This window comes from Zonotrichia albicollis, chromosome 5 (assembly GCF_047830755.1).
Source record: "Zonotrichia albicollis isolate bZonAlb1 chromosome 5, bZonAlb1.hap1, whole genome shotgun sequence".
Taxonomy (NCBI): Eukaryota; Metazoa; Chordata; class Aves; order Passeriformes; family Passerellidae; genus Zonotrichia; species Zonotrichia albicollis.
In genome coordinates this window covers 71,539,193-71,559,773 of record NC_133823.1, presented here as the reverse complement: position 1 = coordinate 71,559,773, position 20,581 = coordinate 71,539,193, and the positions used below count along the sequence as shown (strand labels likewise).

At 38.3% G+C, this 20,581-nt stretch overlaps 1 protein-coding gene across 2 annotated transcripts in view; it reads right to left on the bottom strand.

Annotated features, from left to right (window-relative positions):
• The window catches only part of PRDM5 (PR/SET domain 5), a 59,338-nt gene that overhangs the window by 7,035 nt on the left and 31,722 nt on the right, over positions 1 to 20,581 (bottom strand). For both annotated transcript variants that reach the window (XM_074542051.1, XM_074542052.1), the window contains exons 13-14: positions 20,003 to 20,096; positions 8,460 to 8,545 (exon numbers count right to left, since the gene is read on the bottom strand). In XM_074542051.1, coding sequence (XP_074398152.1) covers positions 8,460 to 8,545; positions 20,003 to 20,096 — 180 coding nt within the window. The remainder of the gene's footprint in view (positions 1 to 8,459; positions 8,546 to 20,002; positions 20,097 to 20,581) is intronic.

Here is a 20,581-nt window from a genome sequence, read left to right as displayed (position 1 = left end):
ACTTCCTTCACTTTTGTTCTACCTTTTTCTGTGGTCTCTAATTCTGTACTGCTTAAGTTCTGAAGAAAGGTATTTTAAGAAAAGTAAATGCTTTTTATTAAATTAAATTGAAAGCAACGACTATAAATCAACAGGCCAAAAAAAGCAGCTAGATCTATGAATTAACAAATAATAGGCAGTAATCAAGTTCTTAGGGGAGATGATGTGGGATCCAAGGATGAATGAGATGGAACAACTCAGGCATTAAAGCAAGCGAGAGAATAAGCTGTCTGGTTATTGAATTCCTACTCTGAGTCTCTGGGAACCATCAGGTCTCCATTCACCACACACCTAACACAGTGCACAATCAATTAGTGCTGGCTCTGTCCCAGTCTCTCTCTTTAGGGCAGGTCCAGAGACCTCAGTGGGGCAAAGATGGGGTTCTTTTCTTTCACAGTCTCCTCCCACCAAGTCTCCTAGAAAAGGCAGTGTTACTGCCATGATTCTTCAGTAGACAGCAAAACATAACAAATTACCTAAAAAAGATCTGAATTGATCTGCAAAAAGAAAAAAAAAATATCATCTAGACCAAGAAGTTCATGTCACAAGGAGCTTTGCTGACTTGACTAAAGATTTCATGGAGCAGGGTCTGTGTTTTTAAAGGAAATGTATGAATAAGCCATGTGAAAAGCAGGTTTCTGCCACAACCCTTTAATTGGTTTTGCATTGTGGTTAACACAAACCACATTTCTGTGAGTTCTCCAAAAGCAGCCTTTCTGTGTGGAGGCTGTTCCCCAGCAAGCGCAAAGTGAAGTATACGATGTGCACATCTTAAACACCTACAAAAGCATTCACTACTGCAAGCTGCCCCAGGTGCACTGGCTCCCTTTTTATTATCTTGGTCTTCAGCTAACTGAAGAACTGACTTGATAATGACCAGGTCAGTCATTCCAGTGCTACATGGATTTCAGGATTCCAATTTGGACAAAGAGCCATTTTAAACTCTGGGAAGCTGGAGTCACAAACCTGGGCTGTGTTACCTTCCCCCAGGTTATGTTTGGCCATTCTATATTTTATATTTGTATTATTCTCTGTGGCTAAAATGGTGTAACTAACACCCCCTTGGCATTTGTATTGAAATTCACATCTGTAGTGCATGAAACACATCCAAAGCTGTCTTTGATCTGATTTTAGATCCCTTCCATCTGTATATTCCAGTGACTTCAGCAGACATGACTGATTCACACCAGGCTCCTCTCTCCTGAGTGAAGCTGCCCTCCATTCACATCTGTCTGTTTCAGGAAAACCAGTAGTGCTGTCCAGAGCAAAACTTGGCCCTCAGTTTATCTCCAGAGACAAAGACTCTTTTTTGTTGTTGATTTTGAAGAAAACATCATCCTCACAGATCAATTTCTTCAAAACAAAACATTCTGCGCTTTTCCCTTTCTCTCTGCTTCTTCTCCCCCTCATGTCAAATTTCCATTTCACAATGGCTGGAGAAAGCAACACTTGTAACATGGAAAAAGTACTATTTGCTTGGCATAATCATCACTGCTTTAAATGTGAGCAGACAAAAAAAATAAAAAAAGATAAAAACCATAGCAACAGGTCTGAAAAAGCTAATGCCACCACCAAAGGACAAAAGGGGCCAACACTGAGATAAAAAAAAAGCTGGACAAATTTAAAACATGAAGAAAAAGGAAAAACCTGCTATCAACAAAACAGGAGCTCATTGGGAAGATGATCCAAATCTGACTTCAGAGGAGTTAGCAAGTGCTGGTACTGTAAATCGGCCCTCTGCTGAAGAAGCATTGCCAGGCCATGGCTGTGGTGGCAGCCAAGCTGAAGGGTTACCCGTGTTTGCTTTTATTGACCGTCTGAAGGAGGCAGGAGCAGGGAGAGCAAGAGAAACAGGACATGGCTGATACTGCAGTGATTTAATACCTCAGTTTTAAGCATGCCAGGTATGAACAGAAATATGCAGGTCAGGATTTACAACCTTCCTGCCTCTGAACAAGGAAAGGCCGAGCAGAGCCCAATGGTCCTCTGGAAGGTGCTTTGCTGTAAGACTGACCCATGCTGGCCCAAAAGCTCCCATCTCTGGTGGGTTTCACCATTAAAACTGGGAGAAATGAAACATTTTCAAAACCACATCAAATAAAACAGGGCCTGCAGTACACACCTGTGTCTGTGGACAGCTCAATCATAAATCACACCTTGAATTCTAAGCAAGTTGTGCTTTGCACTAGACAGACCTCACTCAAAACATGACAAATCTCAAGGACATTTGGTGAACCACCTTGACACAAAGTGTGCACAGAGTGCCCTGCAAGCCCAGCAGATGGAATTACTCAAATGCAGAATATTTGAACTGCCAGTTGCTGCTGCAGCTGCCTGTATGTCCCTTAAGGACTATAAATACATTATGCACACGGAGGTAGCACTTGTGCTCTGTAAACCTGGCAATATTGGTTAATACATTATATTAATATATAATATTAATATACATATATTAATAATATAATACAGGTGAAACGGGAATGACTTCAGTAGGAGTCTTCTCCAAGTTGCTCTCTAAATCTGAATTTAGAACTATTTCATCAGCTCAGCAGTTACAGCAAGACAAACATAATTTAAATTTTATTATTATTAATATTATCATTATTACCCAATAAACGTATCTCAGATGAAAATAAGAGTAAAGAACACAACTACCAACTTGATGGGCCTGTATTTTCAACATGCTGAAAACTGAAACTTGAGAGAAGCTCAGAGAAAAAGGAAAAGCTGATCAGCTCTTGTATTACATATAAATATTGACACTTGACGTGAATGTGACAACTGACAGGAATAATGGTGATGCTACAGGACACAAAAAGCAATTAAAATAAATAATCCCTTTCTTTCCATTATTCTAAAATAAAGCCTTCCTTTGCTCACAGAAAAATCTTAAAATGTCTGTTCATGAGACACTGCTAGAGTAACATTGTCTGCTTTTGAATGGCATTTTATGTGAAAATTTTGAAAATATTCATATTGCTGTTACTAAATATGATTTATATGCTTGCATTGTCACCTGAACAGAAGGTTTAATAAAAACCTGCTTTAAAAAAACATCAGGCAAATGGAAAAATGTGGCCTAGAATGAACAAACATGACCAGCCAGATAACATTAAAACACACCAGCCATGTCTGCAGCTACCAGGAGCTCATTACTCACAAAGAGAAATCTGGAAATCCTTCAGCTTTGCCAACCTGAAAACACAGGAAATCTGCTTACACTTAAAATCACAGATAGTTAATGGACTCCAGTTTGGTATCTAAGTGTGAAAAAAAATTCAAGAACTAACAAGATGCTCTCTCAGAACTAGAAAGTTTCTGCAGGTTACAGCAAGTGGCTGGCCCAGAGACAGAGGCCGACTTAAATTACTGACATAACATTGACACTGGAACACAAAGGGTGATGAGAATTTACAGCTCTACAGAAACAGTAGGGATTTGAAACTTATAATATTAAGCCTCAATTAAAAATCACTTACAAGAACATGTTGAAAAGCAAAATCCTTTAAAAAAATATTTCCAACGATTCGAGCAGGCCAAAAAATTTTCCTGTTAAAACAACTGTGAAATAATTCTGGCAGATTTAAACAAAATGTGACTTTTATTTGAAATGGCTAATGGTTTTTTTAGAACAGGTCACAATTAATTCAGTTTTAGGAGTATTTTAAAAATAATCTTTTTTGCAATGAAATTTATAATTAAAACAAAAGCATGAATCTTATCTGAAATGCCTGCCAGAAAAAAACTGCATTTCTTAGAAAGATCTAGTATATGCAATTCATTGGGCTTTACCATATCATTAACTTTCAATTTTCCATGACAGTCCTGCCCATTTGCTGCCCATAAACTGAAAAGTTCTCATTTCTTTGCAATTTTTTGAACTTCTGAGGTAATTTCTGGCCCTAAAATTTAGTGAAGGAGAGTTTATGTAATCAGCATTGATGAAAATTCTATAGATGTTCACCTGCTCCTGGAAAACAACAATATCAATATTGAAAAAGTACATTTTCACTCTATGAGGAAGGCATGTCCATCAGTCCACATTACATAAAAAAGTGTGAAAATATAAGTGCAGTGGTATTCAAACCTTCCACAGTCTATGTGCAAACACAGATTCCAGAAGCAAAGAAACCACAGCCCTGGCAAAGTCATCATCCTCAGGCAGATGGATGGGAACTCAACCCCTATCTCACCAACAGGGAAACACAGATAAAATCCAAGGTGGAAAAACCCCTCCAAATTCAATCAACACATCATATTATCTCATTACTCACTGTCATGTGAAGTCTATCTTGAGTACACAAAGAAATATTTTTTTACAACAGCATTCTATGGTGCTGTTGTAACAGCAACACTTCCTCAAACTTTAGGTTCAAATATTACCTGAGAAACACAGGAAAAGTGAAATTATGGCAATACTGTCCTTGCATTATTTCTCATTTACTATTATCTCAATACTCCTTGGGTTAAAGAAGAGGGGGCAGTGTAAAGTTCCAAATGAGAGCCTTGGAGAGCCCGTTTAACTCAGGACCTGCTCTTGGTCAGGGAACAAAAACACTGCCTGCAAGAGTCCTCTACAGGAAAATGCCTCACTTCCACACTCACCATGATTTATCCCTATGCCCATGAAATCCATAAATAAAATTCGAAATTATTTCAAGGTTGGTTAATTCCTACACATATTGTAGTTTAAACCTATTTAAATATTAATGTGTTTTAAAATAGTAGGCACTTATGCATGAAACAAAAATTATACACTGAAATGTCTCTAATCTTTAAATTACCTCAGAAATGTACCTCATTTAAGCACAGGCTGGCAGCTTCCACCCACTAGAACTCAGATTTTTAAAGCAGTTATAAAAATTAAATATATCTGTTATATGTAAATATGAAATATTCAAATCAAGTCATGAAAAGCCATTTTCAAATAGCTTCAACTCTTTCTGTTTTTTCCATCACTGAATCCAACTGTAATAAAATCACCATTCACAGAAGTAATGAAAACATCAATTCAACATGACAACAACTCTGGGCACCTATCAATGGCCGTATTTCCAAGCATTAGCAATTCAATTGCTACAACATAAAATAATTTTTCCACATGTTTAAACTCAAACATTGCCATGTGAAGTCAGGCCCTGAATAAAGCCTTAGGAAAGAGCTGAAGTTTCCTGCAGTGTGAGGGTTGGAAATGTGCATCTAACTCCCTCAAAGCTGATATGGTCTGTAAACTCATTTCATCAACAACTTCAATAAGTTCCTCATTTATGTTTTCCTAGGCTGTTATATTTCTCCTTAAGGGAAAAAAAAAAACCCAAACCCATCAAACCATAAAGCAAACACATTTACTTTCATAGAAACAAATCAGTGCTCAGGTGACATTTTACCATCACGTGGGTGGTGTTTTCTCCCTGCCCTGGCCAGCAGGGTTTGGCCTTACCTTCTCTGTTTATCCAGAGCTGGAGCTGACACCTGTGGCCACCCAGGCTGTGCTCACTTTAGCAGCTGCCAGACCTTAATCAACTTTCTCCAATGATTTTTCCAGCAGCCTTTGTGATCCCCAGCATCAGGTCTGGCATTTAAGCCCACTGGTAAAATACACTGAGATTTAATTTCTACTGTCTTTGGTGAATGCCACAGTATTACTTTAAAGCTGCTTTTCACAAACTTTCTGGCCAAAAGACCAGATTCTTTTTTTCAAGAAATTTATAAATAAAAAATTTATCATTGCAGAAGGGTGCTATGATTGTGTTTATTTCCACATTGCTAGGCTCAGCTGATAGAAAAATACTTTCAGTATTCATACATCTCGCTATTTACTTTCAACAATGATTTTGCACGCAAGAATGAATTTCAAATAAAATGCATGTGTAGGAAAGGGTAAAAAACAAAGAGCAAACAACCTTACACCATTTTTAAAAGTCAAAACATGGGATGACTGAAAAGAGAAATTTTAGGGGTGACTTCCTGGTTTTTCCAGTTCTTAGACCTGACAGAAGGACCCAAACCTTTGGCAAACACAGTGCATTTTTTATTTCCTAATCTTTAGTTCATCTTTGTTTGAACAGCCTAGGAACACAGAGCAGGTTCTGGTGCATTGTGCTCAGGGGTCTCCAATGCTTTCTGCACAGGTTTCTCTCTTCCCTGGAGAAGTCCCTGCATGGTGCAGTTGGAACACGTCTCCTTCAGAGCCAGCATTCCGATCACAAGCCCTCACTTCAGGACAGACACCCCTGAACAGCTCAGCAGCTCCTTCCTCTGCTCAGGGGGGGTTGGTTTGGTTCAGAATTCCTGACAAGCATCAATCTACTACTAAGATTAAATAAATCTTCACATTCTGGCCAAGACACAAATGGTGTCTTCCCCATTTACCTCTCAGTATTGCTGCTCCCACATTTCCTTTCCTTCCCTTTCCAATTCCCTTCACCACTCTGTTCTTCCACATCAGCTAAAATACATATTTATTCCCTTGTACCTGCACTAATTAGTACAAGCTATTTACAAATACCTGGTAGTAATATTTACTCACCTGAACAATAAAACAACAATAGCTTATTATCCTGTAGTAGTCCATGGATAATGTTCTGCAGAACAGACTCTGGCATAACTCCTTTTCCTGGCTTGAAAATCCATGGAAGTCAGTAATAAACTTTGTTTTTATTAATAATTTCAACCCTTTTTTTTCCCCTCCTCGTCCTAAGACCTCCTTTGATTTTTTAGCTGTCCAGTTCTACTTAGATATTAAATAAGGTGAACTGGGGGGAAGAGGGGAAGCTGGGACATGCAAGATTATAGCAACAGACCTCAATTAAGAAATTACTGTTAATGTAAATGTTATCAGTACTGCTTGTTGTTACTTCAAAGCAAAAAAAATATTTACATGGAGATAAATGAATATGCAATGGCAATCCAATATGAATGAGCCTCACTGTCCAGTTTTGGGATAAGAGCAGCATCACCATAAAAAGAACCAAAATCTAATCAAGTCTAAAAAACCACGTTGGGTCTGCACATTTTAGTCCTACAGCATGGCTGTGGGGATGACCAGCAGTCTTCTTAGCCCTTCACACACAAAAATAAAAAACCTGAAATGTGACCCTTGAGATGTAGGTGATCAACACATCTCAAGTATATGGAAATACTTAGATTACATTTGGTGTGCACTGAGTTCTTTGTACCTCTAAGAATGGTATTTGGCCTCCATGGTACAGTAGAGCATTTCCTGAGACATTTTAAAACAAATTTTATTATGTCTAAAGCCTGTCTAATTACAGTGTCTACATATATTAAAAAGAAATAGGTGCTCCTTAAAATTTATTTTCCTAACTCCTTCCTTTCCTATCAGCTAAAAAATGCTTAGAAGAAAACATCACTTGGTGTAAATCACTGTAGACTCTAAAAGCCTAATAACATTATTTTTCCTCTATTTTTCTTCTACAGAGGCTAGGGAGTGTTTGTTGTTCTTACTCAAACTGTATGAAAAATGAGGAAAAAAAAGGATTTGGCACCATTTCAGAGCTTGTTTACTCCTCAGTCATGCAGAACTTAGATGGGTCATGAAATTTCTCCTAGTGCAAACACAGTTAAGAGGGGACAGTAACAACAGAAAAGAATTTATAGCACTTCTTAAAGTGATTTAACAGCTGGAAAAAAAGGAGAAACAACTAACAATATGAGACTAGCCTGTTCCCAATGAACTACCAAGAGTATTGCACAAACTACTCATTACTTGCATAGCTTGGGGTACAAAAGCTACAACTTTATCTAGCACCTCAGACTTAATATGCTTAAAACCAACACAGAACAGTAGAAATTTAAACAGTTTTTAATTTTACTTATTTAGAAAGCCATTCTGTGTGCCCACTGGCATATGGAGACTACTAAGTCAAATGTCACCTTTCCTACTTCCCAGTAGATGCAAAATTTTCTTGGTTTGGCCTCAAGGCTGCATTGATCTCTATGAGCTGTAACAGCTCCCAGTTAAATAAAGTTATATAAAAATTGTCATCAGTTAATAAAGTACAGCCTCTAGAAAAGCTCACAGTGACTGAACTTTACAGGCACAGTAAGAATCAAAGCACTGGATATTGAAGTTTCAGTCACAGTGAAGCCTTTACAGAGCTGTTTCCTCAGTAAACATTAATTTATATCTATAAATAACCACGGGTTAAATGAAGAGGTTAGTACAGCTATTATTTCAACATAAAAGAAATTAAACACAGAAAAAATAGAAGGTAATGGAGTTCTAATTAGAATTTGCAAGTTAATGACTTGAATCTTTGCCTCTTATTTTGATAGGCATAAAATACCTTGGTTGGCAGAGCCTAATCACTACACAAACAGCAATTAATTACTTTTCAGCACAGGAGTCCCAGACAATCCTCAAGCAAGCATAAACACTCCCCTTGTGGGGGACTTACCCTGGTGTGGGTGCGAATGTGCATCTTCAAGCCGTCGTTCTTGCTGAAAGCTTTGTCACAGTAGGGACACTGGTAAGGACGCTCACCTGGGGACAAGAGGAGCATCAGGACCCAGAAATGTGCCCTCAGAGGATGAAGGCCTTGCAGCACAGCTCTTGGACAAACTGAACTGCTTTTCTCTACAAAGAGCAGATTTCAACTTTAGAAAAATTACAAATAATCCTGCCAGAGTGGGATAGAGTGCTGGATCAAAATATTCCTCTTTGCTGACTGATCTTGCACTACAATATATGAATACACACAGACAGCCTTGGGGGAAGTAAAACCAAAAAGAAAACACCTAATGCCCTTGCTCAAACCACATTCTACAGTGATTTACACATGGTCACTTTTATGGTTAGGCATTAACTGCTCCCAAATATTTTTTCTATTTCACATCTGGTCGTCATTAGAGGCCTCTGGGTGTCAGAATCCCAATGGAATATAAAATCCACTCTTTTATAATGCTGGATCTGTGCTAGAAGCTGGTTAATCAAAAGTTTCTGCAGTGTCTGTGTCCCAATTTATGACTGAAGTAGAAGCAGAACAGTGTTAGCATCTCCCTTGCAGCATCCCATATCTGAAAGGTATTTGTTTAATGCTCCATTACAGCGGCGTCATTTGGCATCCATTTCCCCAAACTCACATTAGTGTAATGTGGATACTGAGCCCTTCAGACACAAACAGCAACGAGTTTCTGAGCACCATCATTTGGAAGACATGTACTTGAATTTTTAACTCTTCAGGCAATGCACCAGTATCTGAGTGTACTGCCTCCTGTTCCTGCATACAACACTTTAAAAGCAAAGATCAGGCTGTTGCCATTACAAAACACAGTAGAAAAATGGATAGAAAATTTTCTGTTAGCAAAATGGATTTTGATGGTGTCTTTTCAAATAAAGGTTTGTCACAAGTTAAGCAAAGCCTGTTTTATAAAAGTCAATGCACTGCTGTCTGCTCACAAAGATATTTCTGCATGCATAAATTTAACACAGACCAAATGTCAAGCACTTATTAACACTCACACTCAAGCTTCTAAAATAGGCAAGCAAGATTAACTCCATTTCACAGTTTAAAAAATCCAAACCACACAATTTCTCTGATATACCAAAAATATTTACCAAGAGGTACTGCTGGACATGAAATCTCCATTTTCACACATTGTGTAGAGATTCAAGGGCACCTGAGGTGAGATGATTATTTAGGGAAGAGGACTGCCACCCTCCTCTATTTTTTAGAACAATTATTTTGCTCTTTTGTCTTTTACTTCTGTAGAGGGAACTGTGAATGTCACAAGCACAAGACTGGCCAGTAAGGCACTTGTAAACACAAATATTCTTCTCTCTTGAATGCTGTTATCTCTCAGAAAGCTCAGCTGTGGGAATTGGGGTTTTGGGGTTCTTTTTAGGAAGGTGACAACCTCTGTGTTAGAGCTGTATTTTCACTGAGCAGTTTGATATATGATCCTCTCTCTCCTGCCCTCAATGCCTTTAATTCATGCCCCCGAAATTCTAACACTCCAACAGTTGTCAGTACTCAAATATTGAATTAATTCAGCTGACATTTTTATGTCTGGGGACTTTGGAATGGAGAATTTAAAGCTTTCAGCACTTTGTAAGCAGATGAGCGATGACAGGTAGGAGTTGTACCGTCCTCCCTCTCCCTCATGTCTCTTTAAAGAGAAAGACTTTTGCCTTCAAAGGATGGGCTTGAGTTGGTCTGAAACAGATGAACAGCGTCCCTCTGAAATCAACCACGGACACCACGGTGCTGGATGAGGAAAGCCTCAGGAGCTTTCAGCAGAAGCCAGCAGAGGGCAACAATGACTCCAATCACCTGAAAAAGTCACACCTGAAAAAGTCGGGCTTGGAGCTGCTGGTATAAACTGTCCACTGCCAAAAATCGAGTTTACTGCCTAACTTAGACTGCCAGCTCTGACTTGACATTCAAACTAGGAACCATCTTGTTTTTCTAAATTATATAAATTTCTCATGCACTTGTGTCAAAAAATTCCCAGTAAAACTACTTAAAAGATGTTCCTAAGTAATTTTACTGTTGCTCTTACTTTTTGTTATTTTCTTTCACCTTTGGAGCTTGCATGCTTGGAATTTATTCAAGTTCCCTGGTGCTGATGCAAGCATCTACCCTGAGCATAAACATCTTTTAAACTTATAACTTATCTGCTACCTCAATTTTGTAGGATTTCACAAAATTAACAATGGACCACTTAAAATACATCTGTGCTAGCAACAACCAAGTTTCTTAGTATAAATTTCTTACAAACTGCTCTCTGGAAAGGGCCTCTGTAGTCTGTCTCAGAAGTGAAGAAACTGCCCTCTGACAATGCATCTTTTTTGCTATTTACTGTCTCAGGAGCCCAGCTAACTAACTTACATTAAATATCTGATCTTGTGGACAGCAGATCTGGCAAGATTATTACAACTCTACATAAAAAATAACTTCCTTCCTTGCTTCTGAGCCAGCCTAGGCCAATGTTATTCATGCTACCAGTCAGCTTCTCATCAGAATGATTCCACATTGAAGGAGATGACTGGGAAGCAGGTGTGCCCCAAGAGAAGTCTTACACACTCTGTCCCACTCTAAGTCCTCTAAGATAAACAGGAACAGTTTAACTTCCTCTGATCCTGTTATAAGCAGATGGAATAAGATGGCAACGAAGGGAAATACAGATTTGAAGAAGTGAATGCTAGAAATAGTCCTCCCACTTGTGAAGGCTTGCTGAAGTGCAACATTTCACAGAAAACTACTGCCAGTGTCCACAAAGGAGAGGGGGCTGTGCTCGCACAAAGTTCAGAATTGTCACTGAGACAGACTGGAGAGCAAGGGCTGTGTGATAAAGCTGCTGGCAAAGGGACATTGTCCAGCAGGGCTTTCACATCCAGCTACAGCCAGACAAGGGCTACCAAAACCCCATTATAAACACTGCAGCAATAAACTTCAGGTTGTGCACTAAAGTTGTGGAGATTTCCAGATGCAAAATTCCTCTGATCAGAAAATGAATGGATCTCTACCAAAGAGTTACTAAGAAAAGCAAATTAAATACCTGGCAAGTCATGAACCTCTATTTCCCTCATCTTCACGAGAAGGAGTTACTAAGAACTGAAGTGAAAGAAAGATTTCCCCTAGATAAACTACAACTTCTTGGATTTGCTGCTAGAAGAACATTTCAGAGATGGTGTCAATTTGTGATAACACCAGACTAAGAGGGGGTGCACTTTAAGTAAAGTCAATGCCAATTAACAACTAGGCCATTTGCACTCTGCATTTTTATATAAACACATTTTTATATATAGTTATATACACAAAACATAGAAGTATTTTTATGTTTGCGTGTTTTTAAAATTTGTTTTCTAAACAAAGCTATTGCTTTCATTAAAATACCAGAACAGTCAAGCAAGTCAAATGTAACAAATGTCTAAGTTCACCTTTGAATTACAGCTGACTGTCATGTCCCTGCTGTTCCAGAACAAACTGCTCAACACATTAATGGCACTTCTGCACAAATAACCCCAAATAAATAATCCTGGGATAAATGGCAGTGGATTTAGCATAATTCAAAGTCTAGACATTCTACTTCCAGATTTTGTATGAACAAAAAAAATAAGAGCTTTTAACATAATAAAAATAAATTTAACCTTAATACAAGGATTATGAAAAACAATTCCATGATTGAAAAACATATGGGATTTTGATCTGAAACTACGTCATGACAGAATGGACATTGTTTTCTCCTCTCCATCTCTAGCTTGAGATCACAATACCTAGTGGACCTTAATGTGGCTTAAGAAGTTAAATACCAGATTCTCCCATTCTGGTTGGGCTCAGGACAGCTTCCCATGAGAATCTGCCATCAGAGGCGCTCCAAGGCAGCATTTACACCGAGTTTAGCACACAGATCTCCCAAACTCAGATACAAAACAATTAAGAAGCAAATCTATGTATACATTAGTTTTTGAAGATTTCAGTGGCTACAGGTAGACATTTAATAAGGACTTTGAGATAGTTAATCAAGCTGGTCATAAGCATTGCTATTTTCATACTGTATTTTGCATTCCCTGGAGTCAGCTGAGCCACAAAAATAAAGCTGGTTCTCAAGTTAGGTGAAAACCTCATGTTACTGATTACTTCAGAACAACAGCCTCAAATAAGATTAAGCCAATATGTACTTTACAGATGAGAAATGCATTCCCATCCAATGAAAAAAATGAAAAAGGAAACATCCATCTGAGAAATAGTCCTAATCTGAAGAGCCCAGCAAAGCAAAGAAACAGTCTCACTGCTCTTTCAAACCATACCAGGCACTGATTTTATTTCATCTGTGAAATTTGCAGTTCTGCTTGCTGTCCCTGTTTCCTTGCAGCTTGCTTAGACACAAATACAATTCTCAGGTATTCAGGTTAGCCTTCAAGCAGGATTCTCTGGCTTGCTGTCTTTACTGCCAGCAGCTTGTATATTTACAACTGAACTCAATTGTTCAGTTAAGGAATGAAGAATTTGAATTAAGCAGTGAAATTATCAAGGTGGGGTTTTTCATACACTTTTTAATACATTTCTGCTCAGTTGGGGAATTGAGCATCAATGATTTTGGTCAACACCCACAAACACCAGAAAAAGACCTACAACAAACTGCACAGAACATCAGATCATGTGCAGAATATGCAGCCTCAAGAACTCCTCTGTTTAGTTTTCTTTACAAAAATGAATAAATATAATTACAGCAATGTGGTCCTCAGACTGTTCCAGAATATTTCCCTTATTCTAGACATAGCTCCCTTTCAGATGGTGAACTATTTTTTTTTTGGGATTAGAAGATTTTTTTTAATCAAAAATTGTTATGTTTTTCTGTATAAATAGGTATATAGGCACATTATTTCAAAACATCAGCTTTCAGAACAGTTATAGCTAATTATAATCCTTTTTAAAGTCCTAACTTTAAAAAGTTAAAGTCCTTTAAAGTCCTAAAGCCTGGGGTAGGGGAGAGGGTTAGAAGGGAGCCTCTACCACTGCCCAGCTGCAGTGGAATGAGCAGAGTTCACCTGGGGAGGAATTTGGAGGCCATCTGGATCACACATTTAACACTCCGTACCAGATGATCCACAGGGCAGCCCAGAATGGGAATTTCAAGGGGGCTTTTTTAGTCAGAGATAATCTGGGGTGATGACAGCATTCAACAGCAAGTAAGGATGGGCAAAAGGTTAATGGATGTAACAAAATTATAATCTGTGACATCTGCTTCAGAACACTGCTCAGAGAGGGCACCTGACGGCTTCACACATTTATTCTCAGCTGCTCTTGCCCTTAAACAGTGTTCCCATTCAATTAAAAACTCTGTGTCCTTAACTGAACATGGTTCAGTTAATGCACTATGCAAATGTGCACACACAAACACAAATAAACCCAAAACACACAGCTCTGAATTTCTCCCACTTGGAAGGGGACTTCATTAGGAATCAAAATTAAATTAAACAGGAATTCAGTGAACCCAGTGATTCCATCAGAACTTCAATTAGAAAATGTCAGGAAACCATTCACTGAGGAAAGATTAAAAACTCACAAGTCAAGAAAATATTCAGTGCATTTCACCACTTTGGTGTTGCAGTCCTGCGAGAAAACCAACACCTCTTTAAAATAATGAAGTTCCTCTTGTGTAGAGGTGGCAATTTCCTACATCCTGAGTAGCATCTTCAAAAGCATTTAATGGCCTGCATCTCTCAGGCATTTCTGCCATTTTGACCAGGGATTCCAGGGAGGTAAAAGAACGGAAGAGTAATCAAGAAGCCTGGCCAACTGCAACAATGAGCTGATTTCCTTACGACATCTGGACTAGCCTGAATCCAGCCTAGACAATAAAAAGTGATCTGGCCTGTGCAAAATCCTGGCCTGCCTCTTTTTTAGCCACTAAACACTCAAAATTTAGCACTTGAGAAGGTACAGGAGTCCCCACACAGGAACAGCTCTCTCATGCCAAGAGCTAAGTAACTTTGTGATCTGAAAGATAAAATCTTGAGGACCTCAGCTGAGACAAGACCCAGAAACACCAAAAGCACAGGTAATTTTATACTCATCATGGGCCAGATAAGGAAAGGGATAGGTCTGACTGCTCTGAGAAACACTCCTCAGGTATGGGGCAATCAGAGACAATTCTTACTTCATTTTAACCAACATTCAAATCTGGCAGACTCTGAAGACAAGAGATTAAATGCCTCTGTTTTTTCAGGTGGTTTGTTTCCTCACTGATGATGAATAACTCCAAGTTTGTGTGCTTGTGAATGCTCTCTAACCAAACTCCAACACTCATTTTCCAGGCACCAGGGAGAACTAGAATTGGTTTCATGTAAATCAACAACGTGCATTTCCCATCCACTAAAACAGTCACATATTTAATAAGAAAAAACCTCAAATCCTATTCTAGAAAAGTAAGAAAAAACCAGAAGGCTTGAAATATTTTTTCCTATTACTTATCTTTTTCCTAGTATTTAGTAATGCTTTAATTTTTGAGGTATAGAAGTGGTATTTTCACAGCTGAGATGGTTTGTTTTCTGTAAAGTTTAGGGTTTATTCAAAGAATTCAGATTATTTCTAGTTAAGACCAGTAAAATGTTTGTCCTGTGTGGTCCACCAAAATTATCATGATATAATTGAGATATTGGCTATTTGCCACTAAATGAATCATAAAGACTAGTAAAAAATCCTACAAAATAACAAGACTATCTGAATCCATGCAGTGAAGCATGAACTACCATTATTACTTACTTACAGCCTCTCATCAGTTCTACAGTGGTATCAAGATTTTAAGTAATCTTAAGTAAGAAATAAAAACCAGACACAACTTTGAAGGAAAAAAACAGTTCCATTCTTTGCAGCTATCAGTGGAATTAAACAATCTGATTTCTCTATGAATGGAAAATGTAACATCTATTACTTCAGTGAACCCAATGGTCAACTAAGTCTTTTAAAGAACAATATTAATCCATCAGTAACTCATTTGATCTAAAGAGGTCTCATTCAAATAATCCATCCCTCAAAAGAACATTTCCTCATTCATGGGTACAGACAACAAGAAGCTGACAGCTGCATGAAACTTTACAGGTATTTTTAAAGATTTAGCTGTTGTCTGGAGATGAACAAGACAATGATGTATAAACTGAAAGGTTTAGAAATGCAGAACCTTACCTCTGAGGCCTTCTGCAAGCTCCTTTTTAAACTGGGTAGATAAAAGAGGGATCATTTATAAGTTATTAATAGAAAGAACCTATCTGTAGACATTTGCAAGCTGTTCACTGACTAGATACAGATACATTCCTTCACATACTTCATTGGCATATGAGAGGAAGTTCCCTCAAGCTTGCCTTTTATCTTTTTTCCTATGTAAGAAAATATAAATTACTTGTAAGGTAGTTTAGCAGAAGATCTGCAGGAATGAGGATCCTGGCTGTACATTATTATGTACATGAACAAACAGTTGCTTGTTTAGCTATTAAACCTTTGGTGATATATTTTACACCACAATAAATAAAATTTATCCTGTACTTGAACTCATTACTTCCTTCAACTACTTTGAAGTCTTCTGTGTTCAGAGATGACTGAACTACTGTTAAAAACCAAAGATCTTTATTATTACAACTCCACTACTAAAATTTTACTTGCCCAGGAATTTTGTCTTAGAAGTGCAAAATCTGAACTGAGACATTTATGTAGTTGGGACTAAGTAGGATTGTAAATATGCTCAAAAGCTTAGTTAACTTGTAGAAATGGGACTACAATGGCAGAATTAGGTGCATAACATCAGGCTCTCAGTGCAGGAGGCATTTCAAGAAGGCAATCAGCAACTCAAGTTATATATCTTTGAAAGCTTATAAAACAATCTCTAACATAAATTGAAAAACATTGTGTTAGCACAAAGGATAAAAAAGTCTGTGGTCCAAATGTTTTTTGCTGTTTTAATGTAATCTCTCAGTATTATCTTTTATTCATACACATGGAAGTCAATTTTCAAAGAACTTTCTCAAGTCATGCTTAAAAAACCAACCTGCTTTTTGCACCTAGCAGAGCATGCAACATGTAAGAAAGACACAATAAGTCATGGCTTTCAAATGATATAGAATTGAAAAAACTCATCTTTTCAGAGAACATTTAGGACAGATGTAAGTTATCTTACTGGCTTATTATCAGGACTTGGACTAACTGTGATGGTAAAAGCAAAGTAAGGTTATATTTTAACCTATATTTACACATCATTTTCTGGAAAACCTTTATGGCCATTAGTTGTTCCTCATCAGTCTTTAAGTATCAGTAGGGAAAGAAAGGACAGAATTACAGTGAAGTCCCTTAACTCCCCCTAGCTCTAAAAGAAATTTACCTGCAAATATAAACAGAACAACTTTCACTGCTGCACAGCTTGATGTGCTACATCCCAAGGATGGAAGGGATTAGGACACAACTAATTAGGAAGGCAACAGCATAAACAGCAAACAGATAAAATGTTTGTGTTTTTATACCCAGATACCCACACAGGCACACACAAACCCATACACACACCCCACAGTAATTAACACCTTTAAACAGATATGCATGAGGCAACTGAGAAGCTGCACAAACTGCAGCCAGAAACTGCTAACACTGAAAGTTGCTTAAAACTTCAGGGAAGCTATTAACCTCCCAGCCCCTGGGTTTCCAGCCCGTGGAGCAGACCATAGGACTTCTTTTACAATTTATGAACAAGCCAAGGAATTTATATCACAGTCAAAGGATTCTTTTGCTGAATTAACCCCAGCTCCCTGTGACCCTAAGAAGTCATAAACCAACAGGATACAGGAGAGGGAGAATGTGCTCCAGTGTTTCAGCTGACCTGCAGAGCGCTGTCTGTGTCATGCCAAGGCTGAAACCCAGATGATGAATTACAGAGCAACACTCCAGGTTCAGAGGCAAAGATCACCCCCTTCCCTCTGTACATGCACATGCAGACATGTTCACTCACCCCAAACCAGCTCAGCTGCTGCAAAAGGCCAAGTGCTGCTTGGGCTCATTTACAGAGCCTTATTCTAACACAGAAGAGGGAAGGAAATTGCTTATCCAGGAAGCGTGCATGTCTGCGTGGAACAACATTCAAGAGCACATGCTGCATATTAAATAAAAGACAAAACCCCACTGAGCTTCTCTTTCTCTATATGGATTATTAAGCATACCAAAAATACCATTCCAAAGCAGAACCAGAGAGGTACCCTAGAACCTCAGCTTTTGTAAAGAATTTCATAGACATAAGGAGGAGAAAAAGTGATGTACAACACTTTTTAAAATAACCTCTACCTGAATTTGTTTTGTAAATACAGAACAAAAAACTCTACACAAAGTAGACAATAAAGCAAAGTCTAGCTGACCACAGAAAGATAATGGGATAATATGACAAAGATCTCAAACCTCATCACCTGTAACCACAAAGACAAAAGGTCTTGGCAATGTTTACATTTATGATGGACTGCTTAGTTGCACCAAAAGCTCAAGGCTTATTCAGAAGGATGAATCATCTCCTGAAAACAGACAGTGGCTGCTTAAAATGAAAAGTGATACTTTCAAGTCTGATCAAAGAGAAAAGGGATGGCACAGTTTTGAAATTATTAATTCAAATCCAAAGAATTTAACAGACACCAATACCAATCACTGCAACATTTAGAAACCAAACATTCATCTCTGAACAAATTAAGTTCTGAAGATTTCTTACTGCTCAGAAATTCCCTGTAAAGCTATCAAGAATTTTCTCATTGTAGGGAACTTAAGAGTGCCCAACTTTTTTTTTACCCTGCTTGCAGATGACCTGGATTTCCTTCAGCAGCTCCCCTTACGTTCTTTGGGAATGATGGAAGGTATTCCTCAGAAAGCCATGTTCCCTCAGGCTCACTGAACACTGGACAACAATTTCCTCTCGTGATCAGTGTGCTTGTGTTATGACAAAGAACAACATGGCTGAAGCCTTCAGGTACAGCACCAAACAAAACCATCTCTCCAGATTTACAACAAGAATCCAATCAGGCCATTTTCTCACTCAACCCTACATTAGCAATTTTGCCATGTAATAGAGATATTCTTTTTAAACCTACAGTCATAACTTAGGAGCAACCCCCCCCGTTATTCATCAGGATAATCAAAAATTGGCCAGGAATCGTAACAGAGTGACAAAAATAACCATAAACATCTATTTTGGCTAATTCTCACAGTGAAGGATGCAAACCACCAAAAATGTAACTGACACTGGACTAGCAGCAAGACTGGAAGAGGAACAAATCAGAGTCTGTCTCTCAGGTCATTATAAATGAATTTAGCACAGCATTTTTCCTGTAGTAGTAACTGTACAATGACTGCTTCTAGCTTCTCAGGTTAAAAAAAGAGGCCTTGAAAGTTTCCCACCTGCAGCGTTATTCGTTCATAAATGATTTCCTCATTCCATATTGCTGTAATTCCAACCTGTATCATCTCCTGGCAAGGCAGTTTCTCCCCCTGCACTTAATTTACAAAGGCACTAGAAATCTTCGGTGCCTTTCTGCTTGAACTAAGTTGAAAATGTCACAGCCTCCTATAACAGAGGTTACAAATTTTGCAGGGCTCTATACTCAGGGTTAGAGGTCCCTTGTGTGTGGTTTCACAAAACTCACTGTTGTCATTACAGTGCAAGAGTTCCATTGTCATTACATTGCAAAGTTTCCACATTGCTAGAGCTTTGTATGTCCTTGATGTTTCTCACAGGCAGCTCCTCTCAGCACTGACTCTTCCTCCTCACAGCAGCCAACTGACTCCAGTTCCCCTCAGCCAACCAACCCACTCTTTTATAGCACTCTTATTATTGGCTACAGCTGTGGCCTGTTAAAGTCAGGCCCATTCCTAATCTTTAGTAATTGGCTTAGCTGCAACTTCTTATGTGGTAAAATTATTTTCTATACTACCTTTATTTTCTTATATTGTATCCCCCTGCACTCATATTAGTCCAACTCCTATATGTGGGAAAGTCTGCCTGACAGAGCTGAAATCTAACTGGTAGCAGCACACATGTGAGAAGTGTTTCTACTTGAACATCTCCAGAGCCATCTGCACAATGAGCTTGAAAAACTGGGGCTTTCTGCTCCAGGCAAACTGATGGGTAACATCAGCAAGCAGCACACAGAAATTACTGCCATCTCCCTGCAAGCCAAACTTGGTTATGCAGAGGCAAGAAAATGGCATGCCAAAGGCAAATCTACACCATTTTATGTTGTAAATAAATTATCACAAAGAAACCTCTTTCAGCCACCTGATGCTACTTATCTGAATGAAGGTGTAAACTTGCAAAATGAAACCTGACAACAGTTTTTACACATTAAGCAGGTAAAATGTCTGACAAAGATGCTGTGTTAAGCCTACATGTAAATCTGCCTGTTTGTAGATAGATAAATTGTGGACATAGAGCTATCTTGTTACAGATTTAGAAAATCTTCTCTGTTCATCATAATAAATACCTGTATGGCTTCGAATGTGAACTCTCAGTGTTCCATTGCTTGCAAACTTCTGTCCACAATATGGGCAAATCTTCTCTTTTTCTCCTGTGTGAGTCTACATGGGGAGGGGATAGACAAGAATGACTGCTCAGCACTAAATAAAAAATTGAAATATGGAATATTTAATTGTATTGACACTGATTGCTATTACCGCTATTATGCATTTTACTGTCACACCAGGCAAAGATTCTAATTAGCTGTAGGTGTTAAAAAACTGATCACAAAAACAACATTGTAAATTTTCCCAGCATTAAATCACTGAGTTTGTCTTCTGAAATGAAGCTTTTAAGGCTGGAGGGCCTCACTGATATAAGAAGAGTTATTTCAAAATAGAAAAAAAAATGTATTACAAACTCTCCCACCCAACCTGTGTGGTCAATGGCAAGATCACCCTGAAATCAATTACACACAAGGTCACCATCATTTTTCACACTGTACTTTCAACACACAACTCTAAACTGAAGATCTATCAGTGCATTGAATTACTTTTCTTGTAACTGTGCCTGTTCTTTAAGTAGAGAATTTCTGATTACTTCATTT